The following is a 13,462-nucleotide window of genomic DNA, read 5'->3' on the forward strand; positions in this document are numbered from 1 at the left end:
TCGCGGCACTTTTTTTCTTTTCAACAATCGAGCCTGACGTTGGTGGAGAAAATGGTCTTTTTTGCTCGTGTTTTTTTTTTAATATATATTTTTGTCTACTTTTTTTCGTCGTCGACTGATTCGCTTTATTATCATTTTTTTTTGTTCAATAAGAGCGTTAATGATGTTTTATGGTGTTATTACGTTCACTCTGCGGTGTGGCAGTGTTCTGCCTTGTGGCGTTACAAAGTTTAATTTAAATCCTTGAAATTCGGATGTAAACTCTCGCACATCCGAGAAAGAAAAAAATTGCCCCCCTCACGTAGAGAAAAGTTAATCTTCCATTTCGGAAGTTGCCGCGTGTTTGTAGATATTACAGGCGGTATGTGTGTTTTTTTTCTAATGTGTGTATCGAACATGATCGAACCGAAGGTCATCATAAGCCTGTCTTTTTCAACGCCAGAGCCTGAAATTCTCGCTTGCAACATTTACGACTGTAACGTTATATTTTTTTTTCTTTATGGCGTTTGGAAGTTCGTCTTTTCAAAAAGGCGCCTTTTCCTCTTTTTTCCGTTTCTTCTCTTTATCCCTTTTTTTCTCTTTTTTCCGTTTTAGCGCCTTTTTGAAGAGACGACTCCTATTTTCTTTTCGAAAGTTTTCACCTTATACAATTGCATACGATCAAGTTAAAATTTACAGTTTTACAACATCGAGAAATTAGCACGTGTAAAGTATGCGAGTGTATTTTGGGTATAAACGTATTTATTTGTCTTTTCGTTACTGAGAAAAGGCTCTCTTTTTTTTTAAAAATATTTTTACCCCAAATATAGCCCTTGTCAGCAAATCGAATGTAATGATGCTGTCATTATTTTTATGCTAGCATTTCGTCAAACCCCCAATAAAGGGGTGGCGATCGTCGCGTTAGATTTTTCATCACTTTCATGCCCCGTCACATCTAAAATTCTCTAATTCATCCGTCGTTCTAGTTCTTTCTACCTTTCTCACTTGAATATTTTTTTTTTTTACTAACAATTATTGAACCTCTTGAAATTTACAATATTTTACGATTTTGTTGATTTTTCTTTTATTAAAAAATTAAAACGGACGGTTAAATTTCATATATTTTTTTCGTTTTTTTTTATCATTTTTTTTTTCGGTGAGCCGATGTCCGCTGCTGAAGGCACAGGGCTTTGCACTTGACTCGGTCACCTAAATCTAGCTGACTGACTACTACCTTTCTCTCTCTCTTTTTCTCTCTAAAATTAAATCAGCAAGACTAGAGAGAGTCTTTCTCTCTAATCTTGCTGATTTAATTTTACTCTACGAGTACGTCCTTAACTCTCTCTCTCTCTCTAAATTTCTTCGCTTTTCCAAAAAACACAAGCACACACACACTCCGTACACACCTGGGAAATTTCGCAATTTTGTTGTTGTTGAAAGGTCCCCCCCCTCACGTCTTTCTCTTCTCCCTCGGTTTTTTTCTTTTTTTTTCTTTTTTTAATAAACAACGTACATGCTAGCAATATATTATTATGCTATGTGTGTGATAATAGACTCTATCGTATCATTATTTATATCGTATTCGCGCTTAAATTCGTGACTCTCCAAAACACTGCTCAACAGTGTTTTGTACTCACAAGGAAAAAAAAAATTTCTAATCCCTCTTATACCCTAAAATTATCTCGCACACTCTTGTGACTCACATTCTTCTTTTTCTACTCTCACTCGCCTAAAAGTATATCCTTAATAATTAATATACTTTACATATATATATTTATATATCGATATCAGGGGGATCCGATTAGGATATATAGTTTAATATAAATATAAGTATATATATATAACATATATAATATGTATATATATATTATATATATAATATATATGTATAAGTGCAGTCAGCTCCTTATAAAGTCTCTGTACTGTCTCTACTTATCACAGCCTGGGTGCCTCGCCACTGCCCTCTTTTTCTTTTACTTTTACTTTTTAAAAACCCGATTTTTTTTCTCGCTTCCTCTTCTTTCTCGATTCACCGCGAGATGAATTTTTGTTTTTATACACTTGATTGGAGAAAAAAAACTGTTCTTTTTTTTCTCTCTTTCTGTCGTATATATAATTTGAAAAGAAGAAAAGAAATTATGGGAGCGATTATTTTATCGACGACGACGACGATTATACGATGATGATATTATGATGATGCGGAGGCAGTGGCACAATGGTGCACTAGTACAAAAGTCACGTACGCCGCCTCCTTTGGCCAGGACAATTTTTTCTTTTTTTTTTGTGACTGGCTCTCTCGAAAAAAAACATCCCTGAACATCGTCCCAGGGGACGATTTTTGACGCTCTCTCTCTTTCTTCGAAGGTCGTGTTGTGGGCGCGACCTAATTCTTTTTTTCAGCCAACCGGTGCAGGTCCCGGTGACCATAGATCGGGAAACTAGGGCACCACGTCCCAGATCTCGGCGAGGAAAGGTGGCAGCTTCTTGTTCTTGAGCTTCAGGCTGGAACACGTCTCGCTATTTTGATTGCCGAGGGTCCTCAATTCGGTGAGCACTGATAATAATTTTGCGAACATCATACAGGACCTTGGCTTGTGTCGATTGTCCACATAGGCTTTCAATGCCTCGAGGTAGATCTCCTGTATTTTCTCCACTTTCCAACCCTCCAACAAATTCGGTCTCTCTGCAAATAATAATTTTTCGAATATTAGAAATCTTGCTTTTTATCGGAAAGAAAAGAAATTGTTAAAATTGTTAAATTGTTAAATTTAATGTTTGATTGTTAAATTTAATGTTTTATTAAAAATTAAAATACTTTTTTACATGACAAATTTTTCCCTCTCTCTGCAAATCAGTTTTTTTTTTCTGAAAGGAAAACAATTTCAGAGTTGCCAGAAAAATTTAATTTCGTTCTTCTCTGATTTCCAGGGAAATATTTGACTTTTTCCCTGACCCTGAAGAATATTCTGATTCACTCTAAAAATTATTAGATACTCAAAACAATGTTCTATTACATTTATTTACAAATATTTTTAGTATAAAACATGAAGATAACAATCACTACGAGTCTTCGACTCGGAGTTATCATTTTCTTCATGTTTTATAATAATTAAAGATGACCGAGTGATTATTCAGAAAGTCTTTAATTAAATATATTTATTAAAAAATACAAATTTTAAATAATTTCTAAAAAAAATTCAATTTCAATTTTGCAAAAAAATTAATTCTACAGAATTGTTAGTTAAACGTAAGAAAAATTCAAATATTCAAAGATTATAATTCGAAACTTTTACAAAATTCATAATTATTTTTAAAACTTTACCCTATGCTTTTAATAATCCATTATTATTAAAAACTTTAATTGAAATAAATTTTCAAATAAATTTTTATTAGAAAATTCTAAGAGAATTCAATTATTTAAATACAAAAATAAATAATTTATTAAGTAACTGAATGTTTCTCAAAATTGAATTCTTATAAAGAATTTTATCAACAATTTTTTAAACATATAATTAAATTCTTTCTACGAATTTCAATAAAATTTTTAAGAATAATACAATTTTTCGAGGAAGTCAATTAAAGAAAATTGTATTGAAAATTATTGAAATTCTCCAATGAGTTTTATTGTTTATGAAATTAATTAAAATTCCTGTGAAATTTTTATTATCTATGAAAATAATTAAATCCTTGTGTAGAATTTTATTAGAAATTTTTTTAAATAATTGAATTTGTTTGGAATATTTTATTAAAATAGTATATATTGAAAATCATTGAAATAAGGAATTTTTTTTGAAAACAATTAAAATTTTGCTAAGAATTTTATTAAAACTTTTGAAAATAATTGAATTTCAGAATTTTTTATTGAGAATTTCAATTATTTCTCTATAAATCTTAATTATTTAATACGAATTTTCAAATATTCATTTCGAATTTCAATTTTTTGCTACAATTTTCAATTATTTATTTTGAATTTCAATTTTTTGCTACAATTTTCAATTATTTATTTCGAATTTCAATTTTTTTTGCTAAAATTTTCAATTATTTCTTTCGAATTTCAATTTTTTTTGTAATTTTCAATAATTTATTGGGAATTTCAATTATTAAACTGAATTTGTAATTATTTATTATGATTTATGAATTTCATTTATTTTAATGTAATTTTCAATTTTTTATTACGAATTTCAATTTTCTTACTGTTATTTTCAATTGTGTATTACAAATTTAATTTTTTTTGTCGCAACTTTGAATTTTTTCACGAATTCAGTTTTTTTATATAATTTTTAATGCTCATAATCAAATTTCTAATTTTTCAAATTTTTTTCCATTTCTATGTTTCAATTTTTTTACTGTATTTTTTAATTTGTTCACTGCAGTTTTCAATTGTTTTTATTATAAATTTGAATTTTTGTTTGAATTAAATTTGTTATTGGACAAAAAATATTTTTTGGGTCTATGATATAAAAAGTGTTGGATACACTTGAAAAACGGGGTCTTAAATTTATTATAACGTGGAAAATAGAGTTTAATAGAATTAAATATAAAATAATTAAATGTGTGCTTAGAATTTTATTAAAAGATTTTTTTAAATAGGTAATTGAATTCTTTTGGAAAATTTTATTAAAATAGTACAAATTGAAAATCATCGAATTGAGGAAAATTTATGTAAATAATTGAAATTTTGACGAGAATTTTATTAAAATTTTTGAAAATAATTGAATTTCCAAAATTCCAAATTGAAACCTATTGAAGTTCATCTATTTATGAAAATTGTAAACGCAACTCTTTTAGAATTCAATTAATTTTTGAAATATTTATGTAAAATTATTCATTAAATAATTTATAAGTATAATTTTATGATAGTTGTTCAAAAATTAAGTTATTGAAAAAGAAATTATTGTCAGAAATAGAAAAAATTGAAGGTTTTTTTATTTAGAATTCGTGGTAATTTTATAGTTTATAAGGCAAATAAAAAAGACATAAAAATTCCGAATTTTCTTATGAATTCTAAACATTTAGTTTTTCCCAGTACTTTTAATAAAAATCCCTGACTTTTCCCTGAATTCCTTGACTTCCCTGACCTGTGAAAACCCTAAATTTATTTTAATTTTATTAACTTCTGTTACATTTTTTCTTGTTTAATTAATTTTCGTTTCACTTTTTTTCTTTTTGATTTGATTCATTTTTGTTTCATTTTCTCTGATTCCAATAAATTTTGTTACATTTCTTTTTTTGATTTGATTTATTTTTCGTTCAAATTACCTGAGAAGATGACGATGGCTGTGAGTAGAGCGTACTCGGCATTATTGACCTTCATGGAGCACATTTGCCTGCCAAAATGTAAGAGGTCCTCGATTGTGTCGCCCATTCCTGCTAAACTGTAACTGTCGCGTGTGTATGCCTGATTATTCGCAAAGACAATACTGTCCGTTCGGACGTCGTATTTCCTCGCCATTCTCAGCATCATCACCTCGCTCGAGCAGGCTTTTAACAGTGCGATCTGATCTTCGCGCATCAGTTTATCAAAGCCCGGTAACCTTTTGGCAAATTCTACAATCAACTGGACCGTCAATATCGTGATTTCAGTAATGTGCCTATATCTAACGTCACTTGGATCCTCATTGTCCGTCGGTGCATTCTGTAAAAGGAATTCAATTTTCAATTCAAAGAGGCGAATATTATAAAAATACTTGAAACCGAAAATAATTAAATTGGTACTCAAAATAAAATATCGAAAATAATATAAAATACTGAAAATACCGAAAATAAAAAAATACAGAAAACAATAAAATACTGATGAAAATACCCAAAATAGGAAAATACTCAACAAAACAAAAATCTTGAACCAAAAGAAAGATTCGAAAATAAAGAAAAAAACAGTGTCGAATAATTTCAGAGGAAAACTTACAGTAATCCTTTTGAGATCCTCCTCGCTGGGTTGTTCGAATTCATTTTGAAAATAGACGAGCCTGTTTATGAGCTCCTCCTGTTCGGGACTCACGGGCTTGACACCATTTTGGGAACCAATTGTGATACCGGCACTACTGCTACCAGACATTGAGAGTGAATCGCCCTCCGTTGGTTCCAATTTCACTATATGCTCAGTTCCAATTCCAGTGAGACTTCCTGGTGAACCGTTCATCGTTGTACTATTAGGTTTATCCTTCTCCTGAGAAAAAGAAAATTCCCAATTAGTCATTCCGTCATTTCGGCATTGGTCCTATAAAGCTGCCTCAATGTTAAAAACAATGACATGAATTTTTTTGTTTTTTGAGTTTGCAAAAATGATGCTTCATCGAATAAATTGCATTCTAATTGCACAAAAAAATGACAAGACGAAAAGATGAGAAAAATTGTTTTTATTGAAACTATTGATTATTTAGAAAAGCTTTCGAAAAATGAATTAAATTATTTAGAAAATGTACATATAAAAAAGTATTGAAATTAATTTGAAAACGTATTTGAAAAAAAGTATTGAAATTAATTAGAAAAAGTATATTTAAAAATGTATTGAAATTATTTAAAAAAGTATTGAAATTATTTAGAGAGAAAATATTTCAATATTGAGTGAAAAAGTATTTAAATGTTAAATGAAAAAATATTCGAAATATTTAATGAAAAAATATAAAATTGTAAATTGAAAAAACAGAATAATATTTTCAAGTAAATAAATAAAAATAACATTGAATTTTGTAAGGAATACATTAAATTTTGATGATTTTGCTTATAATGGAATAGAAATGAAGTCATGATATTGCAATATCATTAAGACTATAAGGAAAGTGAATGAAAATTTAAAGCTGCAAATTCAAATAGTGCAACTATTTTGTTAGCTATTGTAAGTTATTAATTTCTTAAATTGAATTTTGTAGTTCATGAAATTGAAGTTGGTAATTTTTTATTTTGAACTTTGTAATTTCTTAACTTAAAGTTTATAATTTCTTAAATTGAATTTATTGTTTGTAATAATTTATAATTATTGTATTTCAAAATTTTTGTTTCCAAATTGAATCTTCTGTGTTGAATTAAAATTGTATTTAAAATTCTTTTTTTCGAATTAAATTTATTATAGTAATTTAAAAGTTACAATTAAAAATTCTTTTTTCCAAATTGATTTATTTGTAATAATTAAAAATTGTACTTAAAATTTTCTCCTTCGAATTGAATTTTTGTACTTTCTCTTTGAATATAATTATTTTTCTCAAATCGAATTTTACATTTCCTTTTTTTTAATAAATATTTTGTTTCATACTTTTTTCAAAATTAATTTTCTATTTTCTTTTTTTTACAGTAAATTACTTTTTAATTTTTTCCGAATTGAATTTTCTTTTTAAACAATTTATTACTTTTCAAGTATTAATTTTTCAATTAACTTTCGAAATGAAGCGTTCAACATTTTTTTTTTTTAAATTTTAATCATAAGCGCAACTTTTAGATAGGAAGGCAATACCATTGATTATGATAATTTGTTTCAAGGCCAGGAATCAAAGAATATTTTTACCATAATAAAAACTGAGAATATTACGAAAACAATTCTCTTCTTTCTTCTCTGAATGATATTAAAATATTTTTTAAAAAGAAAAAAAAATACAAAATACAATATTTAAAAAAAATTAAAGAATAAAAAAAGTAATAAAATTCTTTTATCGTTGAAAATTATATCCTATTTTATAGATACTATTATTATTATTCATTTTTTCATTTACAAAATCAAAAAATGTCTCAAGAAAAATTTAACGAATATTAAAAAAAATGTTTCTTTAGTAATAAAATATTTACCCTAAAAATATTTTTGAATAAATAAAGTAGAATAATAAATATTTTATTTTTCGAATTTTAATAAGTAAAAATAAGAATATGAAATATTTTTCCAAATTACAAAAATTTATTCCAAAAAAAACCCAAATCAGAAATCAAAAATCCTATTAAACTTCCAAAAAGAAAAGATTCAGAAAAAGAAGAAAGATACATAAATTTTTCCAAAATTACAAAATTTGTAATAATTTTCTACTCAATCGAAAGGCGTTTTTTTTTCATAAATTTAGTAATAAATTATTCGCTTTTTATTATATATAGAAAAAAGAAAGAGAGAGAGAGAGGTCTTTTAAAAGCCATCAAAATATTTCAAGTGAAATTTCTCTTATTAAACGAATGGGACTTTCAAATGTATATTTTGAATGTTCCATCGTTGCTAGTCAAATAAAAGTTAGATTCGAACCAATCACTTTTCAATGCTTCGTCACAAAACCATTAAAAACTGTTCAGTTCTTTACCTGCCTGAAAAATAAAGGTACACACCCTTTTCAAAATCAAAATACCTTCATCACTTGGCTTTTTAGTTTTTTTTTCATTTTATTTATCGATTTATTTTTTATTTTTGTTTATTTACCATTTTTATTTTTTCCCTCTCTATTTAATTTACCTAATTTTATTTAATATTTTCTATTTCTTTTTTACTTTTTATTTGATTTTTTGATCTCATTTTTATATTATTCATTAAGTTACTTTTCTTTCTTTTATTTTTTTTTAATTATATTTTTGAAATTTTTGTGATCTGAATTTTGTATTGTTGTTTTGAATTTTTTTTATTTCTTTTCTTTTTGAATTTATTTTTTTTTCTTTCCTTCAATTTTGTAAAATATTGCATTTTGTAATTTCTTGTAAATTGAATTTGTTACCTATTTTCTTTTTGCATTTTTTATTTCTTCTCTTGTTTTCATTCTTTTATAATAAAATTTTTTTATATTAAAATTAAATTAAATTAAATTCTTCCTTTTTTACTTTTCTTTTTCGTAAAATTTTCTTCGTAAATTTTTGTCAACTGTGTTTTTAATTTTCTTCTAGAATAATTATTTTTATTTTACTTTTGTATAGAAAAATATTTTTTCTAATGGAGAGCAAAAATTTTTTCTTGGAGAATAATTGTTTTCTTCGAGGACAAAATTTTGATTTGAAGTAAGAATGTTTTTCTTCGAGAACAAAATTTTGATTTGAAGGAAAAATGTTTTTCTTCGAGAACAAAATTTTGTTTTAAAGGAAAAATTGTTTTCCTTAAGAACAAAAATTTTGATTTGAAGGAAAAATGTTTTTCTTCGAGAACAAAATTTCGATATTTATTAAATAAAAAATATTCTTCCTCTTGATAAGAAAATTTTTATTTTTATGAAAAATGTGAAAAATTGATTTCTGGCCTTGTAAAGCAATGAAAGAAAAGCGATATGTCCTTACCCCTACCTTCTGGGCCTTTTTCTCTTTGCGCTTCACTGCGCATTGATACTCAGGAACCACACATTCTGGTCTCATACCAACGGTAAGGCATTTCTTTAATCGGCACTCCTGGCACTTGCGACGCATGTACATGTCAATTTCACAATTGTTTCCATACTTGCACTGATAAACCGCATTCTTCGTGATACTCCGACGGAAGAAGCCTTTACAACCTTCGCAGGTGAGGGCATTGTAATGATAACCCGACGCCCTATCACCGCAAACCAAACAGAGCTCTTCCTGTTGCCTAGGAGTTGGGCCTTTCTTCTTTTTCGCATCGCAACTGTCCGCACTGTAGCCGTTCAGCGAACTCGGAGGCGACAAATCGTCCCTTCCTGAAAGCACAAAAAAAATTCATATTTAATACAAATTTCAATTAATATACAATAATTTTCAATATTTAACAGTGAATTTCAATTATTTTTGGCGAAATTCAATTCTTTACTACGAATTTCAATTTTATGCAGTCATTTTCAATTACCTATTTCGAATTTCAATTTTTTGCTTCAATTCAATTTTTTGTTACCATTTTAAATTAATTATTATACATTTCAATTTTTTGCTGTAATTTTCAATTACTTCTTTCGAATTTCAATTTTTTGCTGTAATTTTCAATTATTTATTACGAATTTCAATTTTTTATTATAATTTTCAATTATTAATTTCGAATTTCAATTTTTTACTGTAATTTTCAATTATTTATTACGAAGTTAAGTTTTTTTGCTATAAATTTCAATTATTCCTTTCGAATTTCAATTTTTACTGTAATTTTTAATTATTTATCATGAATTTTAATTTTTTGATCTAATTTTCAATTATTTATTACGAATTTCAATTTTTTGATCTAATTTTCAATTATTTATTACGAATTTCAATTTTTTGATCTAATTTTCAATTATTTATTACGAATTAAAATTTTTTGCTGTTTTTTCAATTATTTTACACTTGTTTTAAAACTTTAATACAAATTTCAATTTTTTTCTCTAATTTTCAAATATTTATTTCAATTTTTTGTTACAATTTTCAATTATTTATTACGAATATCAATTACTTTACACTTGTTTCCAAAATTTAATACGAATTATTATTATATAATACGAAATTCAATTATTTTACTCTAATTTCTAATCGTCAATACAAATCTCAATATCTTGCTGTAATTTTCAATTATTTATTTTGAATTTCAACGAATTTTAACGTGTTTGAATTTATTGCTATAATTTTCAATTATTTATTGCAAATTTTAATTATTTTTCTGTAATTTTAAATGATATATTACGAATTTCTATTATTGAACATGAATTTCTAATTTTTAATACGAATTTCAATTATCTTACTGTAATTTTTAAATACTTATTACAAATTTTAATTTTTTACTCTAATTTCGAATCTTTAATACAAATCTCAATTTCTTGCTGTAATTTTCAATTCTTTATTTTGAATTTCAATTATTTTATTATATAATACTTAATACGAAATTGAATTTCCTATTGTAATTTTCATAAAATTATTACGAATATCGAGAATTTTTCTGCAATTTAACATTATTTATTGTGAATTTCAATTATTTTACCAATTTGGTATCGTATACACGAATTTCAATTTTTCGCTGAAATTTTCAATTATTCATTATAAACATTATCTTTTTGATGTAATATTCAATTATTTACAACGAATTTAGATTATTTTTCTGTAATTTTCAATTATTTATTACGAATTTCAATTTTTTGCTGTCATTTTCAATTACTTATTTCAAATTTCAATTTTTTTGTTGTAATTTTTAATTATTTATTTTGAATTTCGAGTAGTTTTCACTACTTTTTTTATTTATTTATTATCAGTTTCAATTATTTATTGCTGCAATTTCGAATCCTTAACACGAGTTTTAAATTTTTTACTTTGCTATAATTTTCAATTGCATTTTGCGAATTTCAATTATTCTTCTGTAACTTTCAATAATTTATTACGAAATTCAACTATTTTTCTGTAATTTTCAATTATTTACTGCGAAATTCAATTATTTAACTGTAATTTTCAATTATTTACTATGAATTTCAATTTTTATACTGCGTAATTTTCAATTTTTTATTAGGTAGGAATTTAATTTTTCTGATTGCAATTTTCAATTTTTTTTAAGAATTTAATTTTTCTTGATATAATTTTCTATTTTCTTTACGAATTTCAAATTTTTCTTGTAATTTTCAATTTATTTACTTCATTCTTTAATTTTTTTACCGTAATTTTCAATTGTTTTTACTATAATTTTCAAATTTTGTTTAAAACAAATTCGTTGTCGGACAAAATATATTTTTTGATTCTATGTTATAAAAAGCGTTTGCCACACTTGAAAAACAGGGTCTTAAATTTATTTTACCGTGGAAAATAGAGTATAATAGAATTAGGAATTTAGGTCATTCGGTTGAGGTCCCCCCTGATATTTTTTTTTTGTTAGCTCGGTTTTTTTGATTGAGAGCGGAGATGTTCACTTTTTTACGATGTGAAAAACCTTTCTTGAAAGGTTTTGTTTTCCCGTACTTTCTATTGTTAGAAAAAATATATTTTTTATTTTTCTTACTTTCACATAAATTATATATATAAATAATATAATTTAATATTTGACAATCTGATATAAATTATATGATTTAATATATAATAATATAATTATAAATAATACAATAATTAGTATATTTGTAAATAAATAAATAAATAAATAAATAATATTAACAATTTTCCACTAAAAATTAATATAAACATATATTATAAATTTTTATGTATTGATTGAAATTATTTTTTTAATAATTCATTAAAATTGATATCTACTGATTTCTTCAACAATCATATTTAGGAAACAAATATTAAAATTTCCAAAAATTTCCGTGACTGATTCAAAATTTACCGCGTTTTTTTATAACAGTTGCACCGTTTGAGAGAAATTAAAGGAATTAAAGGAACTTACAACGAAGAAAAATAAAAAATAATAAATAAAGATAAATAAATAAAACGTTCTCAATAGGTTTAATACTGAGAAATAAATAAATAGGTTTAATATTAAACCTATATTGAGAACGTTACTAAAATTCTGTTTTACTCTAAATCTAAAATACTGATCTAAAAAAATAAACCAACAAAAATCTAAAGACCCACTGAAAAAAAGATATATTTCGACTCAAATAAATTATATTTTGATTCAAATAAAACATTTCTCAGGGTGAATTAAATTAAAAAATTTAAAACAAAAAAAAAAGAAATAAAATACGAGTGCAGTATTTTTAAAACAAAAAAAAGTGAGTTTGCGTGTTCAGCAACAAAGGATATATAGAAGCAATATTTCATCTTGAGTAGAATCAACATTTTAACGACTGTTTTATGTTCATCTTAAAGATTTTTGCACCTTGGAAGTTGCCAATGGTTTATGAAGATCGAAAAGCTCCAGATATTTCACAATCATTGCAATAAAATACACGAATGTTAACATATTTCAAATTATTTTCCTACTAAACAACACTATAAAATATTGGAATTTTCATCTTCAACGCTTATATTTGCCAGTGTATAAATATTCCAAACGTTGGGGGCAAAATTTGTGATAAAAAAAAATTTCTTTTGATCAAAAGAATTTTTTTTTTAATTTAAAATTAATAATTTTTAGTTAATACTTTCGCTATTTCAGAAAAGCTTATCACTGTTCCAGGAGAAAATTTTTCCCGTGTATAATTATAAAAAAATTAATAAACAGAATACTTTGGGTTGCGTATTGTGAGTGTAATTGTTGGAAATTAATTCTTGTACACAATGGTAATAATAGCACCCGTGATAAATATTAATATTTTGGATCCTCCTGAGATATATATTCTTTCTTGAGCCACACGAAGGGCACTAACATCACACGAACTTTAATTGGCCGGAGATAAGAGAAGAAGAAGAATAATAAAGAACGGAAGTTTCATGAGGCCAGAACGGAACAGGTTCTTCAGTCATTTTATAATTTTATCCCTAGGGCCTAGGTTATTACTCTCCCTTCTTTATATATATACCTTCAAAGCAAACATTCAAGTTCCAGACTTGCATCACAGAAAGACATCACTGACGTAAGGATTAATGGAAACTTCCCAAAGATATTTCATGTTGCATCCACATTTATACAATAACGAATACACTATTTGTTGCGATTAATTAAAATTACATTTTTCGAATACTTGGCAACCTTTAATACGAATTT

The 13,462-nt window shown here is 25.7% G+C and overlaps 1 protein-coding gene across 5 annotated transcripts in view; it reads right to left on the reverse strand.

Annotated features, from left to right (window-relative positions):
- Window positions 1-1,345: 1,345 nt before the first annotated feature.
- The window catches only part of LOC122498383 (ecdysone receptor), a 317,159-nt gene continuing 305,042 nt past the window's right edge, over window positions 1,346-13,462 (reverse strand). For 3 of the 5 annotated variants that reach the window (XM_043606078.1, XM_043606087.1, XM_043606104.1), the window contains 4 exons: window positions 9,205-9,578; window positions 5,885-6,145; window positions 5,239-5,614; window positions 1,346-2,662 (listed from right to left, as the gene is read on the reverse strand). In XM_043606078.1, the coding sequence (XP_043462013.1) occupies window positions 2,418-2,662; window positions 5,239-5,614; window positions 5,885-6,145; window positions 9,205-9,578 (1,256 nt within the window). In that variant the 3' untranslated portion in view covers window positions 1,346-2,417. The remainder of the gene's footprint in view (window positions 2,663-5,238; window positions 5,615-5,884; window positions 6,146-9,204; window positions 9,579-13,462) is intronic. The other 2 variants (XM_043606095.1, XM_043606113.1) reach the window with 1 other exon arrangement.

This window comes from Leptopilina heterotoma, unplaced genomic scaffold (assembly GCF_015476425.1).
Source record: "Leptopilina heterotoma isolate Lh14 unplaced genomic scaffold, ASM1547642v1 Lhet_10, whole genome shotgun sequence".
NCBI lineage: Eukaryota > Metazoa > Arthropoda > Insecta > Hymenoptera > Figitidae > Leptopilina > Leptopilina heterotoma.